Source organism: Bison bison, unplaced genomic scaffold, assembly GCF_000754665.1.
Source record: "Bison bison bison isolate TAMUID 2011002044 unplaced genomic scaffold, Bison_UMD1.0 scf7180017864346, whole genome shotgun sequence".
NCBI classification, from domain to species: Eukaryota; Metazoa; Chordata; class Mammalia; order Artiodactyla; family Bovidae; genus Bison; species Bison bison.
The window spans coordinates 1,223,975-1,246,415 of NW_011494918.1; the positions used below are offsets into that span (position 1 = coordinate 1,223,975).

The window sequence follows — 22,441 nt, forward strand, 5'->3', positions numbered from 1 at the left end:
CCTTTTCTCAATATCTTCTGCTTCTGTTAGGTCCATACCATTTCTGTACTTTATTGAGCCCATCTTTGCATGAAATATTCCCTTGGTATCTCTAATTTTCTTGAGGATATCTCTACTCTTTCCCATTCTGTTGTTTTCTTCTATTTCTTTGCACTGATCACTGAGAAAAGCTTTCTTATCTCTCCTTGCTATTCTTTGGAACTCTGCATTCAAATGGGTATATCTTTCCTTTTCTCCTTTGCCTTTCCTTTCTTGTCTTTTCTCAGCTATTTGTAAGGCCTCCTTGGACAACCATTTTGCCTTTTTGCATTTCTTTTTCTTGGAGATGGTCTTGATCATTGCCTCCTGTACAATGTCACGAACCTCTGTCCATAGTTCTTCAGGCACTCTGTGTATCAGATCTGGTCCCTTGAATCTATTTGTCACTTCCACTGTATAGTTATAAGGGATTTGATTTAAGTCATACCTGAAAGGCTTATGAAATCACATAGTGCTGGAAATATGGGCAGGAGTGAGGGAAAATATATCTGATCTTATTCTGGTGAACATTATTAAGTGGTTTTAAAGCAATTCTTCTAGGTCAGTTATTAGAGAAAATTGTTTATCATACCTACCATCACTCCCCAGTGTATTTTTAGGTGTTGCAAAATTTAAAAAGAAATGTTTTTATATTAACTACAGGGAGAAGGGATTAAAATGCAAAGTTTCTTGTTTGGATCCAGAATTGTCAGTGACTCTAATCCAAGTTAATTATAATTCAGCAATTCTGTTTCTTTAAAACTGAGTGCAATTGCTGGGAACTGTGAGGGATATAAAGACAAAATGTATAGAAGGAAAACTGAAAACTGACAATGCTATATTTCTGGCTTAATCATGATATTTTTTGCATATTGTTTGAAATTGATGTATTGGGCAATGACTAATGAATGAAAGTTAGAATCTATAAAAAGAAGTAGGGAGAAATATTCAAGAAGAATGGAAATAGAAATTAGGTCAAAGGAAGTGAATTCAGTACATGACTATGTTCTCCAAGTAAAACTAATGAATTGTAGAAGTGTTTTCTGATGAGGGACAAGTTAGAGGAAATGTAGACCTTGAGGTTCCAGTCAGTCCAGCCTTCAGCCTGGGAGGCAAACGCCAGGCCAGGCGTGCCTGTAACTCTGATATAGTCTGTAGGGAGCTAAAATTTTCTCTCCTTCCTTTAGAAGTCCACTTACCTTACATAATAAATGTGTGTGGATTCTCTCTCAGTACATACAGATTTGTTAGAATTGGGGTTAAAAAAAGTATCTATCTATTTATCAATTACCTATTTATCTATATCTCTCTATCTAGCTACATATATATCTAACTATCTATCTATATGTCACCTTTAAAAGGAGGAAAATATTGAAGGTATAAAATGATTTTTCCTTTGTTCCTCTTCATTGCCTTCCTAATTCCTGACCTTGCCTTCAACTTATCTACCACTTTGGAGCTTAGAGCTGCAGAACAAGGTTGCTGCTACTAAGTCGCTTCAGTCGTGTTCGACTCTGTGCGATCCCATAGATGGAAGCCCACCAGGCTCCCCCGCCCCTGGGATTCTCCAGGCAAGAACACTGGAGTGGGTTGCCATTTCCTTCTCCAATGCATGAAAGTGAAAAGTGAGAAGGAAGTTGCTCAGTAGTGTCCGACTCTTAGCCACCCCATGGACTACAGCCTACCAGGCTCCTCCGTCCATAGGATTTTCCAGGCAAGAGTACTGGAGTGGGGTGCCATTGCCTTCTCCGGCAGAACAAGGTTAGAATAAAGAAGAAGAAAACAAAAGGATCAGACCCAAGAATCTCTAATATACATATTTGTATAATATATATATATATATAGGCTTCCTTGGTGGCTCAGACAGTAAAGAATCTGCCCTCAATGCAGGAGACCTGGGTTTACAAGCTGAAATATATTCTACATGAGCAACGGTACTCTGAAAACAGAACCACAACAGTCATACTTACACTTAATTTAATATGTGTTAAAGACTGATGTTTCACTGATGGGTGTAGTAACTGCTCTACATGTGGGCCCCCTTCATCAGGGCCCTACCACTCCTCCTTCAGGTCTCCTGTCTCACTTTCTCATATAGGCCTTCTCTAAATGTAAAATCAGGTTAGGACCCTTTTACTACTCTTACTATCTTTCATATTGCTTTCTTTTGTTGTGTACACATTTTTTGTATGTGTTTCATCATTTTCTTTTCTACCTCCCCAGAATCTTTCACTGGGGCAAGTAGCATGTCTATTTTACTTACCATAATTCCTGGAACATAGTATTTGCTCCAAAAATCAACTTTAGAAAGAAAAAAACTGAGTAGTTGATACATGAGAGTAAACATTAATATTCCTTACACTACCAAATCAAGTTTTCAGTGTATTTTTTTCTTTTTGGTAACTGGTAAGTATCCAGAATGGCATTAGTGCTCACAATGTTCCTCAATGCTATGTACAGTTAAACTTTCATCACCCAAATACGGACTGTCTGTATTTGAATCCCAGCTCTGCCACTTACCAGCTGGTTAACTAATAGAAAGTTACTTGATCTGTCTGACCTCATTTGTAAAATAGGATATAGCAGCCTCTGCCTCTTAGGTTTGTAATGGTTAACAAATGAGTTAATTTTAGTAAGGTTCTTACGCAAATAACAGAAATGTGTTACAGATAAACCTAGGCTACAACATTGGATATAGTGATAGACAGATGATAGATACAGATATACATATAGATATATACAGATATACAGATAGATACAGATATAGATACGGATCAGATAGAATACATTTCCTCAAATAACCTTTTTCCTTGCTAGATGGACTGGCCAGCTTCAAAAGTTTCCTGAAGTCTGAATTCAGTGAGGAGAATCTTGAGTTCTGGATGGCCTGTGAAGATTACAAGAAGATCAAGTCCCCTGTCAAGATGGCTGAGACAGCAAAGAAAATTTATGAAGAATTCATCCAAGCGGAGGCTCCTAAAGAGGTTGGTCCTGACTGGAAGGTGGGTGAGAGTGGTCAATGGGGGTCAGCTCAACCACTTCCCAGGAAGGATTTCCATCTACAATACATTGTGCAGCTAAAGGTAATTCCTATTTGAAAGTGGGCCACCTTTCTTAAACACCTACTGAATGCAAAGGGAGAGCAATACAATCAAGCAGATGTGAACTTGAACTCTGTTTAGACCACTTTCTAAGCAGTATGGGTCTCTCTTAGTAGCATGTAATCACAAATGAGGATAATATAGGTTGTATGATCTTGGGTGAAGTACTCAGTCTCTCTGAACTTAGTTTCTTTCTTTGGGAGAATGAGGATAATGAAGACTATTTTGCAGGATTGTTGTGAGGATGAAATTAAACAGTGGATGTGAAAATACATATCTCAGCATTTGAACAAATTAATGTCTGATGAATGTTTCTATTACTTCACCTTTTCCCCTTTCTCCTTTCCTCCTTCCTTTTCTTTTTTGGTGAAAATTCTCTCTTTTCCATCCCATTCTCCACCACCCTCTGGTCTCCCCTAGGGCTTTTTCATTTACTCTCTGATCTGGACAAGGTTTCTACTCATGAAAACCAAATAATCACACGGTAACAATGCTACAGATGTTGGAGGACAATACAATATTAATTAACTCTTAAAGATGTGTGTTGATTTCAAAGAGGCTTTAGGGCAGTTTATCTGCCCTTTCCTATTTGTAAAACTGAATTGAAAAGATTTTTTGTGGAATTCAGGATGGCCTCAGCAAGACCCATTCATCGTGTTTTGGTCAGGTCACTGATTTCACATTGCACACTGTAATCCAATCTGGACATCAAACATTTCATCAAAATTTGGGGTCAGGTACAGAGATGATCTGAGCAAACCCTTTAGGCAGGTAGTAATTAACTTAAGATGATTTGAGAGAGGGAAACCTTTTGAGAGAGGGAAATCTTTTTTCTCTCACAGGTGTTCTAGACTCTTGAGGTTCTATCATTTGAGACTTATTCCTTTGGTAATGCATTACTCATCACTGATCCTTTTTAAAGGGCAACTTTATCTGAATGGATTATTATAATCTAATAATCAAATTAGATTATATACCTAATGCCAACAGATGAGCCACCTCCATGACATAGGAGGGTGGAGGTGAGGAGCAGAGTATAGAGTACTACTGGTCAAGTTGAGAAAGTGAGAATCCTAGCACGCATCTGGGTTTAGTCTTACTGAGGGAATTATTTTGGAATCCTCCCTAGATCCCCTCTTCTACCTCTCAGTCTCACACCCCATGCGTATGTATTGGCTTTCCCCTACTTCTGATGGCCTTTGTGCTGGCCTGTTCTGTCAGCATGGAACCTCTATTTGTGATGTTACCAAGGACATTAATGTACTGTTAGTATCACATTTGACACAATTTCCTGACTTTGACTGATTTCCCATTTCCAACCTATCTTCTTACCACCTTCATTCCTCTTCACAGAAGTCTAGGATTTGAGTATATGCAAATGATGGAGATGCATCCAGGCTATTGCTAGCTGCTCTGAGCTCTAGGAAAACATTGTTCTCAAAGTTCCTTACTAGAACACTCATAGGTATCATGAAAATATGAGAAATTAAGAATGGAGTTTCAAAATAAATAAAACCCTTGCTGAGTTACTAGAACACACAAATGATGGCCTTCATTATAAGGACGTTGGGCTCTAATTAAAATAATTTTGGCCTCCATTCTCTGAGTTGAGCATCAGAGGGATGTAAATCCCACTCCTGTTACATAATAAATACTCTGTGAATGTTTGTGAGATGAATGGATGCAGATATACCAACTCCAGACCTTTCTTGATGTATGACTTTGGGCAAGTTTCTAACTAAAGCTTTTTAATTCTCAATTCTCTTTAATTGTAATAATTTCATGTATGTGTGTGGTATGTGTATAAATACCTGCTGCTGCTGCTAAGTCGCTTCAGTCGTGTCCGACTCTGTGCGACACCATAGACGGCAGCCCACCAGGCTCCGCTGTCCCTGAGATTCTCCAGGCAAGAACACTGGAGTGGGTTGCCATTTCCTTCTCCAATGCATGAAAGGGAAAAGTGAAAGTGAAGTCGCTCAGTCGTGTCCGACTCTTAGCGACCCCATGGACTGCCGCCTACCAGGCTCCTCCGTCCATGGGATTTTCCAGGCAAGCGTACTGGAGTGGGGTGCCATTGCCTTCTCCCATTTATGTGTTAGAGAGGTTAAAATATGTATCACTTCTTTAAAAAACATATCAATTCTTTAAAAAATAGGATTAATAGATAGCTTTATAATTGTTAGAGATTTTATAATTTTTAGCTTTAAAATTTTCAACTATTTTGGCTGATGAGCAGTCTGGCTGCTCATCTAGTTCAGTATATATTAAAGAGAAGGAAGAAGCATTGCTTTAGTGTGGCAGGAAGAATAACAGACTGTTCCTCATTAGCTGTTTGTAGGCATATAAATTGACCTCTTTGGATCTTGGAGTCTTCACCTTTGAAGACAGACATCTGACTACCTCACCTTTGAGGCCGTTTCCAGCGCAGTCTGTGAAGTCTTCCACCATTCCTGCATAAAACACACAGGTTGCTCTCACCTGTGGAAAGCACATCATAGCCTCAACTCACTTCGTCCTGGACCTTCGATCACAGACACTCATGTCTGTTCTGGCCTGGCTGTCTCCAGTCACACCTTTGTCCCTGACTCTGACCTAAAGACACTCCATAATTCTTTGAGCCCAGATAGCTTTTCTCAGTATCAAGAAACTTTAGCAGCCCAGGAGAGACCCAAACACTTCCTAATGTTTCAGTTCAGAACCATTGGTTGATTTGGGTTTTGTTTCTTTCTTCTGTACACTCAGGTAAAAGAGTCATTGGAATAACAACATGATAAACAATGATTTCTCTCAAATCATACTCAGGCAAGACCAGGCAGGCTGTACATTGCACAAGCCCAGGGGACCATTCACATGGACCCTAGCATGAATGATGTCCCTGGGAGTGACACAGTGTAGAATGGCCCTGCATTCAGGCCAAATAAGCCATGATGCCTCCCAACACTCCAGTCTCCTGGGCAAAAGCAACATTGCTGGGCTTTTGAATCTTCTAACTACCCCTTATGATCTTGGGCAAATTGCTTTAACTCTTCTGCTCCTCAGTTGTAAGATGTGGATGTCAGTATTGCCTCTCAGAGTTGTAAGACTCAAGGAGTTCACAGTGCAGTGCTGGTGAAAGTAAAGTTCTCAGCACTCAATAAATATCAGTTGCTATTGTTATGAATGTTGTGCTAAAACCACATGTCTTTGTTTGTTTCAGGAAAAAACCAAGTTTCCTTATTCTTCTAGAGACACACATAAAGTCTTGGATCCCTGATTTCTCTCTCTTCATTCTCCCCATTAGGGGTCAAACCAAATGCTGTGGTAGGAAGACTATGGGATTAGGCAGCAGGATACCTAGATTCAAATTCTGAGTCTCTGCCTTCAAATACATTTATTAGCTCTGTGATCTTGAAGTCCCTATCTATCTGTCTTTCGCCTAGAAAAGGAAAGACTCATTTTTTAGGGTTATTGAGAAGCTTATATGAGGTCTGCCTGAATGAGTTGTTTATTTCTAACACTGGGTGCCTAATACTGGTTAGATCGTAATCTGAGTCATGCATTTGTTGAAGCACCAGCTGCCTTACCCTACTGTATATAAAATAGAAGTGATAAGCTATTCTAATTTCCTATGCCTCTCTTCCCCTCATGTGTTATGTGAGAAACACTTTTCTCCCTACCCCTCCTCAAATCCCACAACCTGGGCTGACTCAGTGATCCCTGTTTTCTGGCTCACAGGTGAATATTGATCACTTCACGAAGGAAATCACAGTGAAGAATTTGGTGGAGCCTTCCCCAAGTAGCTTTGACGTGGCCCAGAAAAGAATCCATGCTCTGATGGAGAAGGATTCGCTGCCTCGCTTTGTGCGCTCTGAATTTTATCAGGAGTTCATCAAGTAGCAATGCAGTCAGGCTGTGAGAATCATCCTGAGAGTTATTTCATCCATAATCACCCTGCACTTTCCAGCAACCCACATATCTTCCTATAGCAGCTTGCTCAAAGAGTCTTAGATGGAAAGCCCCAGGGAGGGTTGCTTACTCTTTTGCCCACATTGTTTTGGATATTATCTATTGCCCCAATGTCTTCCTTTTCCAGTTTCCCCTTCCTGCCCCTGTTCTCAATTAAGCTCTACTCTTGTAGGTTGTTGTGAAACTCAGTCAGAACAACAGACAAACTCTACTTAGGGAAACATAAAGCAGAAATATGATATCATTGAATGTGGTTCCACTTGGTAATGGATTGCCATCTAAATTGGGATGAAAAAGAATATGGACATGGAAAAACCAATTTCAAGTGAGATTAATTGATCTCATTTGTTGTCTTAATTCTGATCCAGGAAGGCCACTCATTATTTTCTGAATTTGGTTAGTAAAATGTGGTAGGCATTTTATGAGGCAACCACTATTTGATTTTTTTAAGCAAATACATCGTTCAAAACATTGGTCTTCCTTTGAGACCATCTTTGTGTTAACTAGAGATTATAAACAAGAGATACAGCCAAGAATATATTGTGTTTATATGAAATCAATCTGAACACAATCCATGGGGCTTCTTATAATTCCCTCAGACCTTCCCACACATAAAGTTACCAAATTCTGTACTAAATCAGTGACCTGAGATTGCCAATGGACTGCTTTATAAACGTATCTATGCCTCTAAAAGTAGGCCCAAGGTTTCCATTTTCAAATTAGTTAAAATTTGTGTGAGTGCAAAATTCCAAAATTGCTTACTCCAATCATGTAAAACACAAACATGCTGCTCATTGCAGTGGTCTTCCTCCTCAATATCAAGAGGGCTGTATACTAAAAGGGAGAAATCTTGTCAAACCTAAAAGGGGTAGTTGTCCGATGGTGCCATCGGTTTGTTAAGTACATGATGATTATCTTCAAAATAGCTAATTATCTTCAGAAAACTTAATTTGACTAAATGCAGAGACTTTCTAAGTGAGATAGAGTTTTACAGTACCCTGCATTTTGCAAAATGATCTGATCTTCTAGCAACTGCTCATTCCCCTCCTTATTTTGCTCACCATAGTAGTGAATTGTATTATAGTCAAAACACACATTTATACCCCTAACATGCCTTCAGTTCAGTTCAGTCACTCAGTCGTGTCCGACTCTTTGCAACCCCATGAATTGCAGCACGCCAGGCCTCCCTGTCCATCACCAGTACATGCCTTACATATAGCCAATTTTTAGTAGGTTTAAACTTTTAATGCTGTATTTCATTATTATAAGTCTTACTAGCATTTTTTATTATCTTTAGTAGATTTGACTAAGCAATACATAATCTAGTAATAAAGAGACCAACTGTGTATGAGGGTAACTAAGTGAGGATAGTGAGTTAATTAAAAAAGTGATTTTTAAGGGATTAATAAACATCTTAAATGTTTAAGTAGAAGATTACATTGTTTAGTCTTGTATTTCCTCCTTTCGTTTCTTTCTTTCATTTACAAAACTCCTAGTTTCACACATCTGTAACCTATTAATTCAGTTATTCACTAAGAATATTGAAAGTAAAGCAACTATATGACTGTATTCTTGGAGTAAACACTGACTACATTTGTTGGGTTTTTCTTATTTTTGTTATTTCAAAGACTAATGTGCCCTTTCTGAATACTTGCCATTTCAAACTCTGAAAATGGGTTGGAGTGACTGGGCCTAGTGCCAATAATTGCTAGTCTGGTATGAGTTCATTCATATGTGTCAATATTGCTCACTTCAAAGAAACTCCGTTGTCAAGAGGTTGACAGGCCCAGTCAACATTGAGAGCATGAAAGATAAGTTCTCACCATGTCTATTTGTGTGAGTGACAAGCAATTCACAAGAATTCCCAGCACGACCTTTTTCAGCATCTGTCTATGCTGCCCCAAAGGGGTATAAAACCACCAATCCTATACTTGCTCAAGCAGCTAGAAAATGTAAGAACCAAAGAATCTAGGTTTTTTCTGAAATGCTTGAACATTTTTTTTAAATTTTATTTTACTTTTAAACTTGACAGTATTGTGTTAGTTTTGCCAAATATTGAAATGAATCCGCTACAGGTATACATGTGTTCCCCATCCTGAACCCTCCTCCCTCCTCCCTCCCCATACCATCCCTCTGGGTCATCCCAGTGCACCAGCCCCAAGCATCCAGTATCGTGCATCAAACTCTGATGTCATTAAAATTTCAAATCTTTTATTCATATTATTTGAAGTAACCAAATGTTTACAAACACCCAGAGAACTGACTAGAGACTAGAAAGTTCACCAAGATGGTTGATGTTACAAAGACTCAAGCTTACCGTATTCACAAATTGACTGCACATCCTATGTAAGTGGGTAGACTTGTCAGTGGAGGATAAAAAGGGCCTTGCCTTTTCATAAGCTGAAAACACAGGAGGCAGAAAAAGCAGGAAAAGCACCAGGAGGGCAGAGCTGTGAAGGCTACAAGAAGCACGAATGCCTTGCAGTCAACTGGTGACATGTAATATAAATGTAAACATGATTTTAAATTTAAAGCAGGATAAACACACACATCAGACACTCTTCTAAGTAAAAAATTAAAAGGAATATAAATATCACAGCCCCAAATGAAAGAGCAAGCATGTAAACGTCGCCCTAGAAAGTTCTTTGACATATTTTGAGAGTGTTTTTAAACTTAGAAGAGAAAAAACTGAACTACCAAAAATTTCCATGGTAAAACAAACAAAATAGCATTCTTTTAAATTTTGGGAAGTTGGGAAAACTGGGGTGATCTTTCCAGGAAAAGAATGTGTAATGTCTGTTTATCACTTCCTTTCCCTCCTCCGCAATCTCCCTATAGTAAATTGCCCGGTAAAGTATGAAGCTCAGTGGAGGAGCCCTTGGTGCTGATATGTTCCTCCCTGGAGAAAATGTAACACAGTCCTGTGTAGATCTGGGATGTAGAGAGGTGGTCGATGGGAACAGGAGTACATTGCTTCTCATCTTTGAGAGAAACCCAAAGTTAGGGAGGCCGGGTAACCCCCACGCCCTGTCTCTCTGCTTGTGTTTGATATAGTTTGAGCTTGGCATCAGATTAGTATCCAAATTTGACCAGAACAAAGAGGAAGACTATCTATTCTGGAATAAGTTAGGAGACTGTGTTCCATGTTTATCTGCTAACTCAGTGCTTGTTCATATGAGCAACCACCAACATACACACAGACACCTTCTGAAATGTAGAACTGATGTGTTTCAGTAATTTTGCTTTCAAATCAGTAGAAGCAAATTTATAAACACATTTTGTGCCCCACTCTCAAAACCACCCATGTGCTCATTCTCTACTGTACAAATTACGCTTTAAGCATATTTCAGGTTTTAGTGCGTAAAGAGAAGAATTTGTTAAAGAAATTGTTTTTATTTTTGCCTTCTATAGAGCCATCAATTTTGCTTGGTTGTTGTTCTCTGTATACACCCCCTTTCAACAGAGTGGAGTTGTTATTATTTCACAAAGTATAACAAATCAATTGGTAAACTAATAAACATTCTTTGTCAGGGATTTTTCAATCTATCTGTCCCATCACAAATTTGATAATTTGAGAATCATTTCAAAGGCTATTTATATTTCAGGGAAATGATTTTTACCCTTGAAATCATTCCTTCTAGTAGTCATTTTCTTTGTTTCCCAGTAATTTAGCAAGTTTGGTACAAATAGGGTCATGAGAAAAGAAAGGGGGGAAAGGAGGAGTGAGAAGTGGTGAAGAAGTAAGTGCCTAGACTTACTTACAAGGTGAGTCCATTCACTAGGAAACATTTAAGAGCAACTCCACTTGATTGAAAATCAAATAACTTTTTGGTGTCACCACCAAGATTTGCAGGAAGGCATTTCTTGAGTAACAATGAAGCTAGATGTGAAACTCCATTTTAAAATCCTAGGGAGTTTGGATTAGATAAAAGAAGAAACACGGAAGCCATCCTTTCCCCAGTGGGTTTGCATGTGCCAGAGAGCAGAGCATGGAGAACTCAGTTTCTAATATCTGAATGTCCAAACCCAAGGGCCAGACAACTCTCTGTAGGTTCTGGACATGAGGTCTTATTAAATCTCGGGTTATGGGTTTTCCAGTCTCTCCATTCTATTAGACAAGTGTGTGTTTAATAGTTGCTTTGGACAAGGCTCCTTAACAATTTAGCAACCACTCCCTGTGTTAAATGTATTTTCACCCAAACAGGTCATGTGGCAGATCAGAGCAATAGATATTAAAAGAAAGGCTTCCCCCAACATCCTGTAACTGAAAAGATCAAGTCTTCCAACTAAGACACTATTAGCTTTGAATGGAAACTCACAGCAGACAGTAAAGGGAAAAAGACAGATAACCAAACTTTGGAATATTATCCTCACCTCACAGTTTAACAATAATTTTATCTTCTAGTAGAGAAGCTAAAAATTCACTCAACATTTATATCTAGTTTGATAAGTCTCTTGTTTTCTCACCTGAGAAAATTTTCCTTTCTCTTTCACACCTATGCCTCCATTTCTCTTCTCCTCTGGCATGAGGATACATTTAAAATAATTGAGTCTAACCACATTTATCTAATAACGAATACAATTAAAGCATTTAACTCCCTATCTAGAAACATGTATAAACTAAGGCATAAACAAAACAATGGGAAATGTTGCAAATTTTTCCAATGCAGAGGAGTAATCTGGATAATTTTTGCCAAAAGCTCTTTTCATATTACATGTTATTAGAATTTGGGGGACTGAGTTTTTTTTAAGACTGCTACAACTTGCAACTCATCTTCAGGAGATCAGCCTGGAGAAAAGAGTGGAAATGAAAGTTTGGAAACTTTCATCAGCATGTATCCCATGTTTTTCATTTAGGAACAATTGTGTTTATCTTCAAATTTTGTATCCAACGTGTTGTGTACTCTGTAACTCATACTACTTGATAAAGCACCAAATATGTATCTGTAACCACAATCACATTTATTATATTAAATATGTATCTATATAACAATCTCTGATTCCTTCTTGACTCCTGAACATTCTGGATGTGAAACTCTCCCTTAAGATGGGCTGCTTTATTCACTATGCTCCTTACAACAACAGGTGGGAATATCCCTCTCCTAATAAACATCAGCTGTAATACAGCTTGACATGCAAAACTCAGAAAGAGAGATAGCAAAGTGTCTGATATTCATTAACTGTTCACTACATTCCCTTGGATTCAGATGGCAACAACTTACTGATGTAAGTATTCTCTGTTAGCGCTGACTCAGCTCATTATATCATTTGGATCCTGAAATAGTGAGTATATTTATTCCTTTCTCTTCCTGAACTTGTGAAAGATCTAAAATCCATGAGCCACTGCAAACAGCTCAATTCTATGACCTTAGATTTGGTGCTCAGATAGTTTAGGTAATGGGTTCAGATTATACAACTAGTGGGACTGGACTGGGTGAAAGGGGAAATTTGTATGCAGAAAAGGGGCATAAATAAAATGAGTTTACAGAAAGAAACTGATGAGAATTCATGTGAAGGGAGAGTGGGAGAGAGGAGTTGAGAGGTTAGAGAATGCCTGCTTGGTAAGTTCTCATTAACAATTCCAATATAGCAGGTATATTTAATGTAGATGTTTGAATGTAAATATTATCACTCTGAATCATTTCAGTACCATCTATTCTCCTTTTTTTATTGTCATTATCTTGGATGCTTTTCTGAGAAGCATTATTAGAGCAAAGATCACTAATACTTTAGTCTCCCCCACAAAGATTAAGTGATGTCTCAGGTCAGTATGTGAATCAGTGGCAGAATAAAGTTTAGAGGTCAGATTGCCTCTCAGATACCTGTCAGTTCACTAGACCAAAGGACCCACATGTGACCCCTCAGAACATTAAGATCGCTGATTCTAATTTGAATAAAATTGGATAAATTCACCCCTGCCCTAGTGGTAGTCCATTCTATCACCTATTAGTGATGTAAGCCATATTCCCCAAGCTATGTGGTCTCCAAAATCTTTTGCTAAGTTTACATTTTCTGAATCAGGAGTATCTTGAAAATTATTTTGCTCACAAACCACTTTCCAAACACCTTTAACTCTTCAGATGGCTCCCCAGTGCCTCAGTGCATTCTACACTTAAATTAGTTTTTATTTGGCAAATTCCTAGTTCAAATTCCATGCTTTTCCACTTTTCAGTCAATTTCTACTTTCTCAAGTGTTTAAATGTATTGAAACAATTAAAAACATGGATTGAAATTGTATTAAAACATCAAGCTTCTGAGGAGGCAGTCTTTGCTCAGTTCTTGGCAGCCAGCCCCACATGGCCAGGGTGCCAGGCCTCTTATTTAATGAAGTCACATTTTCAAAGTACTCTCACCTTGAGAGAATCCTAGGTGTGAGACAGATAGGCAGGGGTGAGACAGGCAGTCACCTCCTGCAGGTGACTTTGGAAGACTTCATTATATTTTGAAGAAGTGGTGCCTTGTCTGCCACAGGAAGGACCTGTCTGTGACCTATGAGAAATAGATTCCTACCTCAGATTGTACTATTGAAAACATCACAGACACTTAAAGAGGAATTAGAGCCTAGGGGATTCAATGAATAAAGATGAACAGAGGTTGATATTCACTTATTTCTTTTAACTGAATATATTTTTATTACTTTTTAATTTAGCAGTGAAAGCCATAGTATCTACTTGAGCTTCATTCACAATTCTACTGACCACAAGAACAGGGGTTATTACCGAACTAGTTCTCTTTATCAAACACTCTGCAAGCCAAACATTGGATTCCAAAGTTTGTGGCCAAGGAGTTTATTCTCAAGGCAACTAAGCGATGAAATGAGAAAAGAAGTTGCAGATCTATCTCCTTGAAAGGGAGAGAGTTGGGATATTTATGGGATAAGCAGGGTGATCTTAGGCATGGGGAAAGGTGGCTGGACCTAGGGAAAAGATGAAGTAATCAGTGTTCTGCACAGCATATCTTATTTATGTACTTCTGCATGTTCAAGATGGAGGTGCTTCTCATGATCTGAGGCTGGAGTTTTCCAGCCCTCTGATGTCACAATGACATTCATCAGACAACTGCACAGGCCCAGTTTTAGGGTCAGTGGCCCCCAACTACCCCTAACTGAGTTGCACTGGACAAGAGCTGACTCCAAATTCCTGAGGCTATATGAAGCTGTGAAAGCATACAATTTAAAGGCTGTGGTGACTGGGGTGGGATGGTGGGACTTCCACTCCCCGGTAGTCCAATGGTTAAGTCTTGGCCCTTCCACTGCAGGGGGCATGGGTTCCATCCTTGGTTGCGGAACTAAGATCCCACATGCTTCTTGGTGTGGCTAAAAATAAACTTAAAAAAAAAAAAAGACAGGGTGCAGGGGAAGCAAAAGAAGGAAAAAATAACCTAAGGTGAGCTTAAAGGCAGTTTACAAGCAGAAGGATTTTTTTTTAATTTTTTAATTGGAGGAAAATTGGTTTACAATATTGTGTTGGTTTCTGCAATACAACACCGTGAATCAGTCATCATTATACATACATCCCCTCCCTCATGGGTCTCCCTCCCCTCTCCCAATCCCATCCCTCTAGGTCATCACAGAACACTAGGCTGGGCTCCCTGTGTTATAGCAACTTCCCACCAGTCACCTGTTTTACACTTGATAGTGTACATACGTCAGTGCTACTTTCTCCATTATCGCTCCCTCTCCTTCCCCCACTGGGTCCACACGTTCATTCTGCATTTTCATTCCTTCCCTGCAAGCAGATTCATCAGTATTATTTTTCTAGATTTCTATATATGAGTTTTGGACTCTTTCTGACCCCATGGACTATAGACCACCAGGCTCCTCTGTCCTTGGAATTTTCCAGGTAAGAAAACTGGAGCAGATTGCCATTTCCTACTCTAGGGATCTTCCTGATGTAGGGAGCAAATCTGCCTCTTTTGTATCTCCTGAACTGGCAGGCAAATTCTTTACCTGCTGAGCCATTTGGGAAGCTGGTATACAAACATTAATACACAATATTTGTCTTTTTCTTTCTTAACTTCACTCTGTATAACAGGCTCTAGATTCATCCACCTCACACAGAGGAATTTTAACAAGTATCAGTTGCTCTGCAAGACCAGCTCAAGAATGCCTGTTATCCATCAGCTTCTGTCATGTCTATGAGGCATGGTTTCAGGGTGACAAGAAAAATTCAGGTTCAGAAAATGTCAGAACTGGAACAGACATTACAAATCTTCTCTTATGCTCAGGATGAAAGTCCAGTCCCCATAAAAAGGAACACATTTGAGTCAGTTCTAAGGAGGTGGATGAACCTAGAGCCTATTATCCAGAGTGAAGTAAGTCAGAGAGAAGAAGACAAATACCATATATTAATGTATATATATGGAATCTAGAAGGATAGTGCCAACAGTCCTACGTGCAGGGCAGCAAAGGAGACACAGATGTAAAGAACAGATTTTGGACTCAGTGGGAGAAGAGGGTGGGATGATTTGAGAGAGTAACATTGAAACATGTGCATTACCATATGTAAAATAGAAAGCCAGTGTGAGTTCCATGTATGATGCAGTGCACACACAGCTGGTGCTCTGTGACAACCTGGAGGAATAAGGTGGGCTGGGAGATGGGAGAGGTGTTCAGGATGGAGGGGACACCTTATACCTATGGCTGACTCATGTTGATGCATGGCAAACACCATCATAATATTGTAAGGCAATTATCCTCCAATTAAAATAAATTAATTTATAAATGTCCAGTCCTCCTCTCTCCACAAAGCTTCTCTTCAGCAGAGATACCAGCAGCTAGGGGGCTGGGAGCAAAAGCACTTGAAGCTCTGGGAACAGAGGGGGCATCCTCTTGCCTGGTCAGTCAGATCGATGAACTGCCTGGGATAACCAGTCCAGTAACATAGGTCACACACACTAAAAGCCACTCTGCTGTCCTCAGAAATTATTCTTCTCCATCTTTGTGTTAAAGATGAGAAAACTGAGGCCCATTAAGCTGAAATGATTAGTCCAAAGTTATGTGTCTGGATAACGACATACTACTTACAGAGGATCTGGTTCGCATCCTGTGGTGTTTTTCCTTTGGAACAATATTCATGTTATGCCTTATTCACATGTCTATAATAATAGGTGTTCTTAAAGTTACTATCAAAGTACTGCAAGATACTAGAGAAATGGTAGGGTAGGGTTAGTCCAGAAAAACTTCTCAAAAGTATAAAGAGTGAAAATGTTAATTGCTCCATCATGTCTGACTCTTGTGACCCTATGGGCCTATAGACTGTAAGGCTCCTTTGTCCATGGGATTCTCCAGACAAGAATACTGGAGTGGTAGCCATTCCCTTCTCCAGGGGATCTTCCCAATCCAGGGACTGAACCTGGGTCTCATGCATTGCAGGCGGATTCTTTATCATATGAGCCACTATACTCCTTTCCATTATCCCTATAATAATTTTCCCAAACAGATATCCTTCATGCTTAACAATTACTCCTTTAGCATCTGAATTCAGAGTTCCAAAGAATAGCAAGGAGAGATAAGAAAGCCTTCCTAAGTGATCAATGCAAAAAAATAGAGGAAAACAACAGAATGGGAAAGACTAAAGAACTCTTCAAGAAAATGAGAGATACAAAGGGAACATTTCATGCAAAGATGGGCACAATAAAGGACAGAAATGGTATGGACCTAAGAGAAGCAGAAGATATTGAGAAGAGATCGCAAGAATACACAGAAAACTATACAAAAAAGATCTTCATGATTCAGATAATCACTATGGGGTGATCACTCACCTACAGACAGACATCCTGTAGTGTGATGTTAACTGGGCCTTAGGAGACATCACTATGAACAAAACTAGTGGAAGTGGTGGAATTACAGCTGAGGTATTTCAAATCCTAAAGATGATGCTGTTAAACTGCTGTACTCAATATGCCAGCAAATGTGGAAAACTCAGCACTGGAAAAGGTCAGTTTTCATTCCAATCCCAAAGAAAAGCAATGCCAAAGAATGTTCAAGCTACCACACAATTGCAGTCATTTCACACACTAACAAAGTAATGCTCAAAATTCTCCACGTTAGGCTTCAACAGTATGTGAACTGAAAACTTCCAGATGTTTCATTTTGATTTAGAAAAGAGGGAAGAACCAGAGATCAAATTGCCAACATCTGTTGGATCATAGAAAATGCAAGAGAGTTCCAGAAAAACATCTACATCTGCTTCACTGACTACACTAAAGACTTTGACTGTGTGGACCACAACAAACTGTGGAAAATTATTCAAGAGATGGGACTACCAGACCACCTGACCTGCCTCCTGAGAAACCTGCATGCAGGTCAAGAAGCAACAGTTAGAACTGGACATGGAACAACAGACTGGTTCCAAAATGAGAAAGGAGTGCATCAAGGCTATATGTTGTCACCTGCTTATTTAACTTATATGCAGAGCACATCATGTGAAATGCCAGGCTGAATGAAGCACAAGCTGGAGTCAAGATTGCTGGGAGAGAAATACCAGTAATCTCAGAAATGCAGATGACACTACCCTTAAGGGAGTCCGCCAGACTCCTCTGTCTATGAGATTTTTCAGGCAAGAATATTGGAGTAGATTATTATTTCCTCTTCTAGGGGAATCTTCCTGACCCAAGGATTGAACCCATGTTTCCTATGTGTCTTGTATTATAGTCAGATTCTTTATCTGCTGAGCTGTTTCAAATACTCAAGTTTTAAAAGCAAATACAAGTTCAGTTAGAAACACACCTGAGTTTCCTAACTTGTCATTTCAAACATTTTAAATTAATAGGTAATGGTATTACATCCTCTCTCATATGGATGCCTTACACATTGCTTTTACTCTTAAAAATGTGTTGTAACTCTAAAATTTGGCTTGCCACTGCCTTAGAGAAGAGTATCCTGAATCCTTAGCCTAATACACAAAATTCTCTAGACTAGTCACTCTTGGGTGACATCTTGCAGAACTCCAGTTCATCATGCTTCCATATGCTGTAGGCTTATGGGACAGTACGTTCCTCAGATTCTCTCTGTATCACCTAGTTAACTCCTACATGTTTTTAAAGAATTAGAGTAGAGATACCATCTTCCCTGGGAAACTTCCTTTACACCCATCAAAGACATGTCCCTAAAGACTGGATAGGATAATTATGTGGAACAGTTAGGAGGTTCTCTTCTTTGACAAGTGTTGGAAAAGCAAAGGTCTTGTATTTTAACTTCTGAAAAAGTATGGACATGAAAACTTCTGATGCCCCTTTCTCCCCAAATTCCTTGGACAATCCATGAAAGGAAATGATTTGGCTTTTAATTATGCCCTCCAGAAACAGTATTCCTCCCACAACCCATCACATTTGGTGTCCAATGTGATAAACACCAAGTCTGAGAGGAAGGGAGGCTGGCACCAAGACAGACAGGAAGTCTCTGGGACCTGTTGCCTTAGACCCTTCCAGATAGGTGGCCGCCTACTCATCTCTTTCAAGGCAGCTATGCATTGAATTTCCTTGGCTCTCTGGCTTTGCTCATTTTCCATGTAAGCAGGTCAGACATCTCTTAGGTTCTTTATTCCTGCACAATCCCAGACAATTTGCTAACAGTTAAAAAAATAAAAACAGAGGAAAGAAATGGGTAATTATTGAGTTTTTAATGGTGGATAGCTATTGCGACTTTTCATTCTAATAACATTTCTATTTCACTTTAAGAGAGAAACTGGAAGAGCAGGCTAGTTTCACCCTTTTGGCATTTGAGGGTTGCATGTGTCTTATCTTGACAAATATTCTCAACTGAGTCCTTTGAGAATGAACAAAAATAGGTAGAAGAAGCAAAAGAGTATATATTTTTAGCTTGTGTGAGGGACCTTCTGTTTTATTTATTGGCTACCTCTTGAGTGTCTGCATGGTGAAGATAAAGGCATCTGAAATTCAAATGAAAGTGTTTACTCTGATCTTAGCTCCTCAAGATATGCAATAGACTTCAAGAGGTTTTTAAAGATACAGATGGCGTATTTTGGTAAAAACTAAATCAATGCCTTTTTGAACTATGAGTGCAAACTTCAGAAAATTTTGTGTAGATAGTATTAGGTTTTAGAAATGAAAAAAAATGGCTTTTCTAGTTACAACCATCATTTCTTTCTTGTTGGCTCAATATATATGGTTTAGAATCAGGAAATTTGAGCTGTAGGCTAGGTTCTTCCTTTATACCATCTTGGGCAGCAGAAGTAACTCCCTGAGGCTCTTGTGTGCAAAAGCAGGACTACCTAGATTTTCTATAACACAAAGAGGTGGTGAGGAGTAAATAAAATATTATGCATGAAAAGATTTTGAAATCTGTAAACTAAGGCTCTTTTCTCCTGATCTCATTCAGGTTAGTTGGCTCCTTGATATGTCTCGCTAATGCCAATCATCAGAGGCATGAGCAGAGAAAGTAAGCAGTTCTGTAGGATAGCCAGAAGAAAAATCAAGAATATGTCCTTATCTCAGCCGCATTACTCCCTTCTTCCAGCCAATTCCTGTGACCTGAATAAAGGCTGGGGCCATATCTTATTCCTTAGCATCTGTGTGTCTTGAGAGTCTAGAATATAATTTAATCAGGCCCACCAAATACATGAGATACTTTAGCCTCTTCAGTACTATATTCTACTCAATATTCTACTCAACGGCCTAATAATAAATGCTGTTGTACAGATTTTCTCAACCTTATTTCACTGGATTGTCATCATAACTCTATGAAGTGGTTAAAGTAGGTAAAATTTAAATGGTCACATTACATATGAGATATCTGAGGCTCATAAAATCTAAAGGGCTTAGCAAGGTCACACAGTTAGCATCAGCATAGCTGAGCCTAGAGTAGGAATCTTCTGGTTCTATTTTGGAGCTCATTTTTTATGCCAGACTCCATAGGGTGGAGTTAACAAACTCAGCATTAAAGCATATTTTGGGGTTTGGTAATAGAATGAAAATCTTGAATAATGTCTTTGTGATCTTTATTGAAGATTCATGGGTGAATGTGTATGCATGTAAAAAATACAATTTTTCATTTTCAATCTTCCTCTTTGGAGGTTAACATTAATAAAGTCATAGTTTGTGTAAGTGGATAAGAAAAAGAGAAGGATACAGGAGTGAATATTTTTCTGTAGTCTGTGGTCAGGTTTATTTATAATGCCTCTGCCTGGTCCCTTTTTTTAAAAGGTGTTCTTAGATTTCAGCCAGCTGGGCCATCTGTCAAATTTCCCTAAACCTGGACCTCTAGACTGATATCTGATATTATACTTTTATGACCATTTGCGTAAACCTGATATTGAGTGATGGGTTATATTGCTTTAGTGTGTAGTCACTGCTCACATCTGGATGTATTCTTTAACTTCTCAAATCATTTCTACATATGAGATTACATAGCTTCCTACTTCCAATTTCTCCTTCCTTAGAGTCTTTGTAGGTATCTCTGGCATGAGCAATTCTGTTTTGAGGTCAGATTATATCATTTGAGGTCAGATTACATCATTTTTGGGATTAATTTCTTCTTGTCTTTTTTGACCTTGCTCTTTTTTCCCTCTTCTTTGACTCCTTTCTACTTTTTAATTTCTATCATGCAGCTTTCCAAACTAAATGTCCATCAACAGATGAATGTATACAGAGCATATGATATATATGTTAATATACATATTTCATTGTGTGTGATATATATATACACACACATAATGGAATATTACTCAGCCATGAAACAAATGAAAGAATGCCATTTGCAGCTACATGGATGGACCTAGAGATTATCATACTATGTGAAGTAAGCCAGACAGAGAAAGACAAATATCATATGATATCACTTATATGTGGAATTGTTAAAAAAAAACGATACAACTGAACTTATTTACAAAGCATAAATAGACCCATAGACATAGAAACCAAACTTATGGTTACCAAAGGGGAAAGGGGTGGGCAAGGAGAAATTAGAAGGTTGACGCTACTATGTATAAGGTAGATCACCAACAGGAATTATTGTATAGCACAAGGAACTATACTCAGTATTTTGTAATATCCCATAAGGGAAAAGAATATAATAAATCATTTTGCTATACACCTAAAACTAACACACCTTTGTAAATAAACTATATTTAAATAAAATGTTTGAAAAATACAATAGAATACAACTTTCATCTTACTTCAAATTTAATTTGCTTATATTCTTGGTGATTATATATATGATTTTATGATATCAGAACTTTTACTCCAATTTTTTCTCTGAGGAACTAGTAATACTCAAGGCGAGTCAGTGATAAGTTTGTGGTCACACAGCTAGAAAGGGACCACACTGGGATAGATGATAGCTGTCAATACCAAGCTTGGTGTTTCCCTTTTCCTTTCTTCTTTAGTTTTATTCTCCCTCCTTTTAACTTCAAATCAGGTTGATTTATCCTGAAGAATGCCTAGATTTTCTCTTTGCCTTCTTCAGTTTAGTTGCTCAGTCATGTCCGACTCTTTGCGACCCCATGAACTACAGCATGCCAGGCCTCCCTGTCCATCACCAACTCCCAGAGTTTACTCAAACTCATGTCCATTGAGTTGGTGATGCCATCCAACAACCTCACCCTCTGTTGTCCCCTTCTCCTCCCCCCTTCAATCTTTATCAGCATAAGGGTCTTTTCAAATGAGTCAGCTCTTCGCATCAGGTGGCCAAATTATTGGAGTTTCAGCTTCAACATCAGTCCTTCCAATGAGCAGTCAGGACTGATTTCCTTTAGGATGGACTGGTTGGATCTCCTTGCAGGCCAAGAGACTCTCAAGTCTTCTCCAACACCACAGTTCAAAAGCATCAATTCTTCAGCGCTCAACTTTCTTTATAGTCCAACTCTCGCATCCGTACATGACTACTGGAAAAACCATAGCCTTAACTAGATGGACTTTTGTTGGCAAAATAATTTCTATGCTTTTTAATATGCTGTCTAGGTTGGTCATAACTTTTCTTCCATGGAGTAAGCGTCTTTTAATTTCATGGCTGCAGTCACCATCTCCAGTGATTTTGGAGCCCCCCCAAATAAAGTCTGTCACTGTTTCCACTGTTTCCCCATCATCACGAATGATGAAGTCACAGACCGTGAACATCAAAATTTGCTTGAGCTTTTTCGCTAGTAAAAAATGTTCTTCCACCCCTGCTTGAAGAGTTTGATCTCTCTCACTTAAGGAAGCAGTAATCAATTATTACTTATTAAAAGTCTATTAAAAGTGGTAAAAACTTATTTTCTAAAGAATCCTTTAGTGATGACCTATCAAGAACTGAAAAACCCAAAATGAGTTTTTTTACACTGAAATGGAGTTGATGTATAATATATTACAGGTGTACAATACAGTGATTCACAATTTTTAAAGGAAATACTCCAATTATAGTTATTATAAAATACTTGTTA

The 22,441-nt window shown here is 38.7% G+C and overlaps 1 protein-coding gene across 1 annotated transcript in view; it reads left to right on the forward strand.

The window, feature by feature from the left end:
• Positions 1-12,054, forward strand: part of RGS5 (regulator of G-protein signaling 5) — a 59,103-nt gene extending 47,049 nt beyond the window's left edge. Inside the window, exons 4-5 of the mRNA XM_010854659.1 lie at positions 2,836-3,002; positions 6,834-12,054. Coding sequence (XP_010852961.1) covers positions 2,836-3,002; positions 6,834-6,995 — 329 coding nt within the window. The 3' untranslated portion in view covers positions 6,996-12,054. The remainder of the gene's footprint in view (positions 1-2,835; positions 3,003-6,833) is intronic.
• The last annotated feature ends 10,387 nt before the right edge of the window (positions 12,055-22,441 follow it).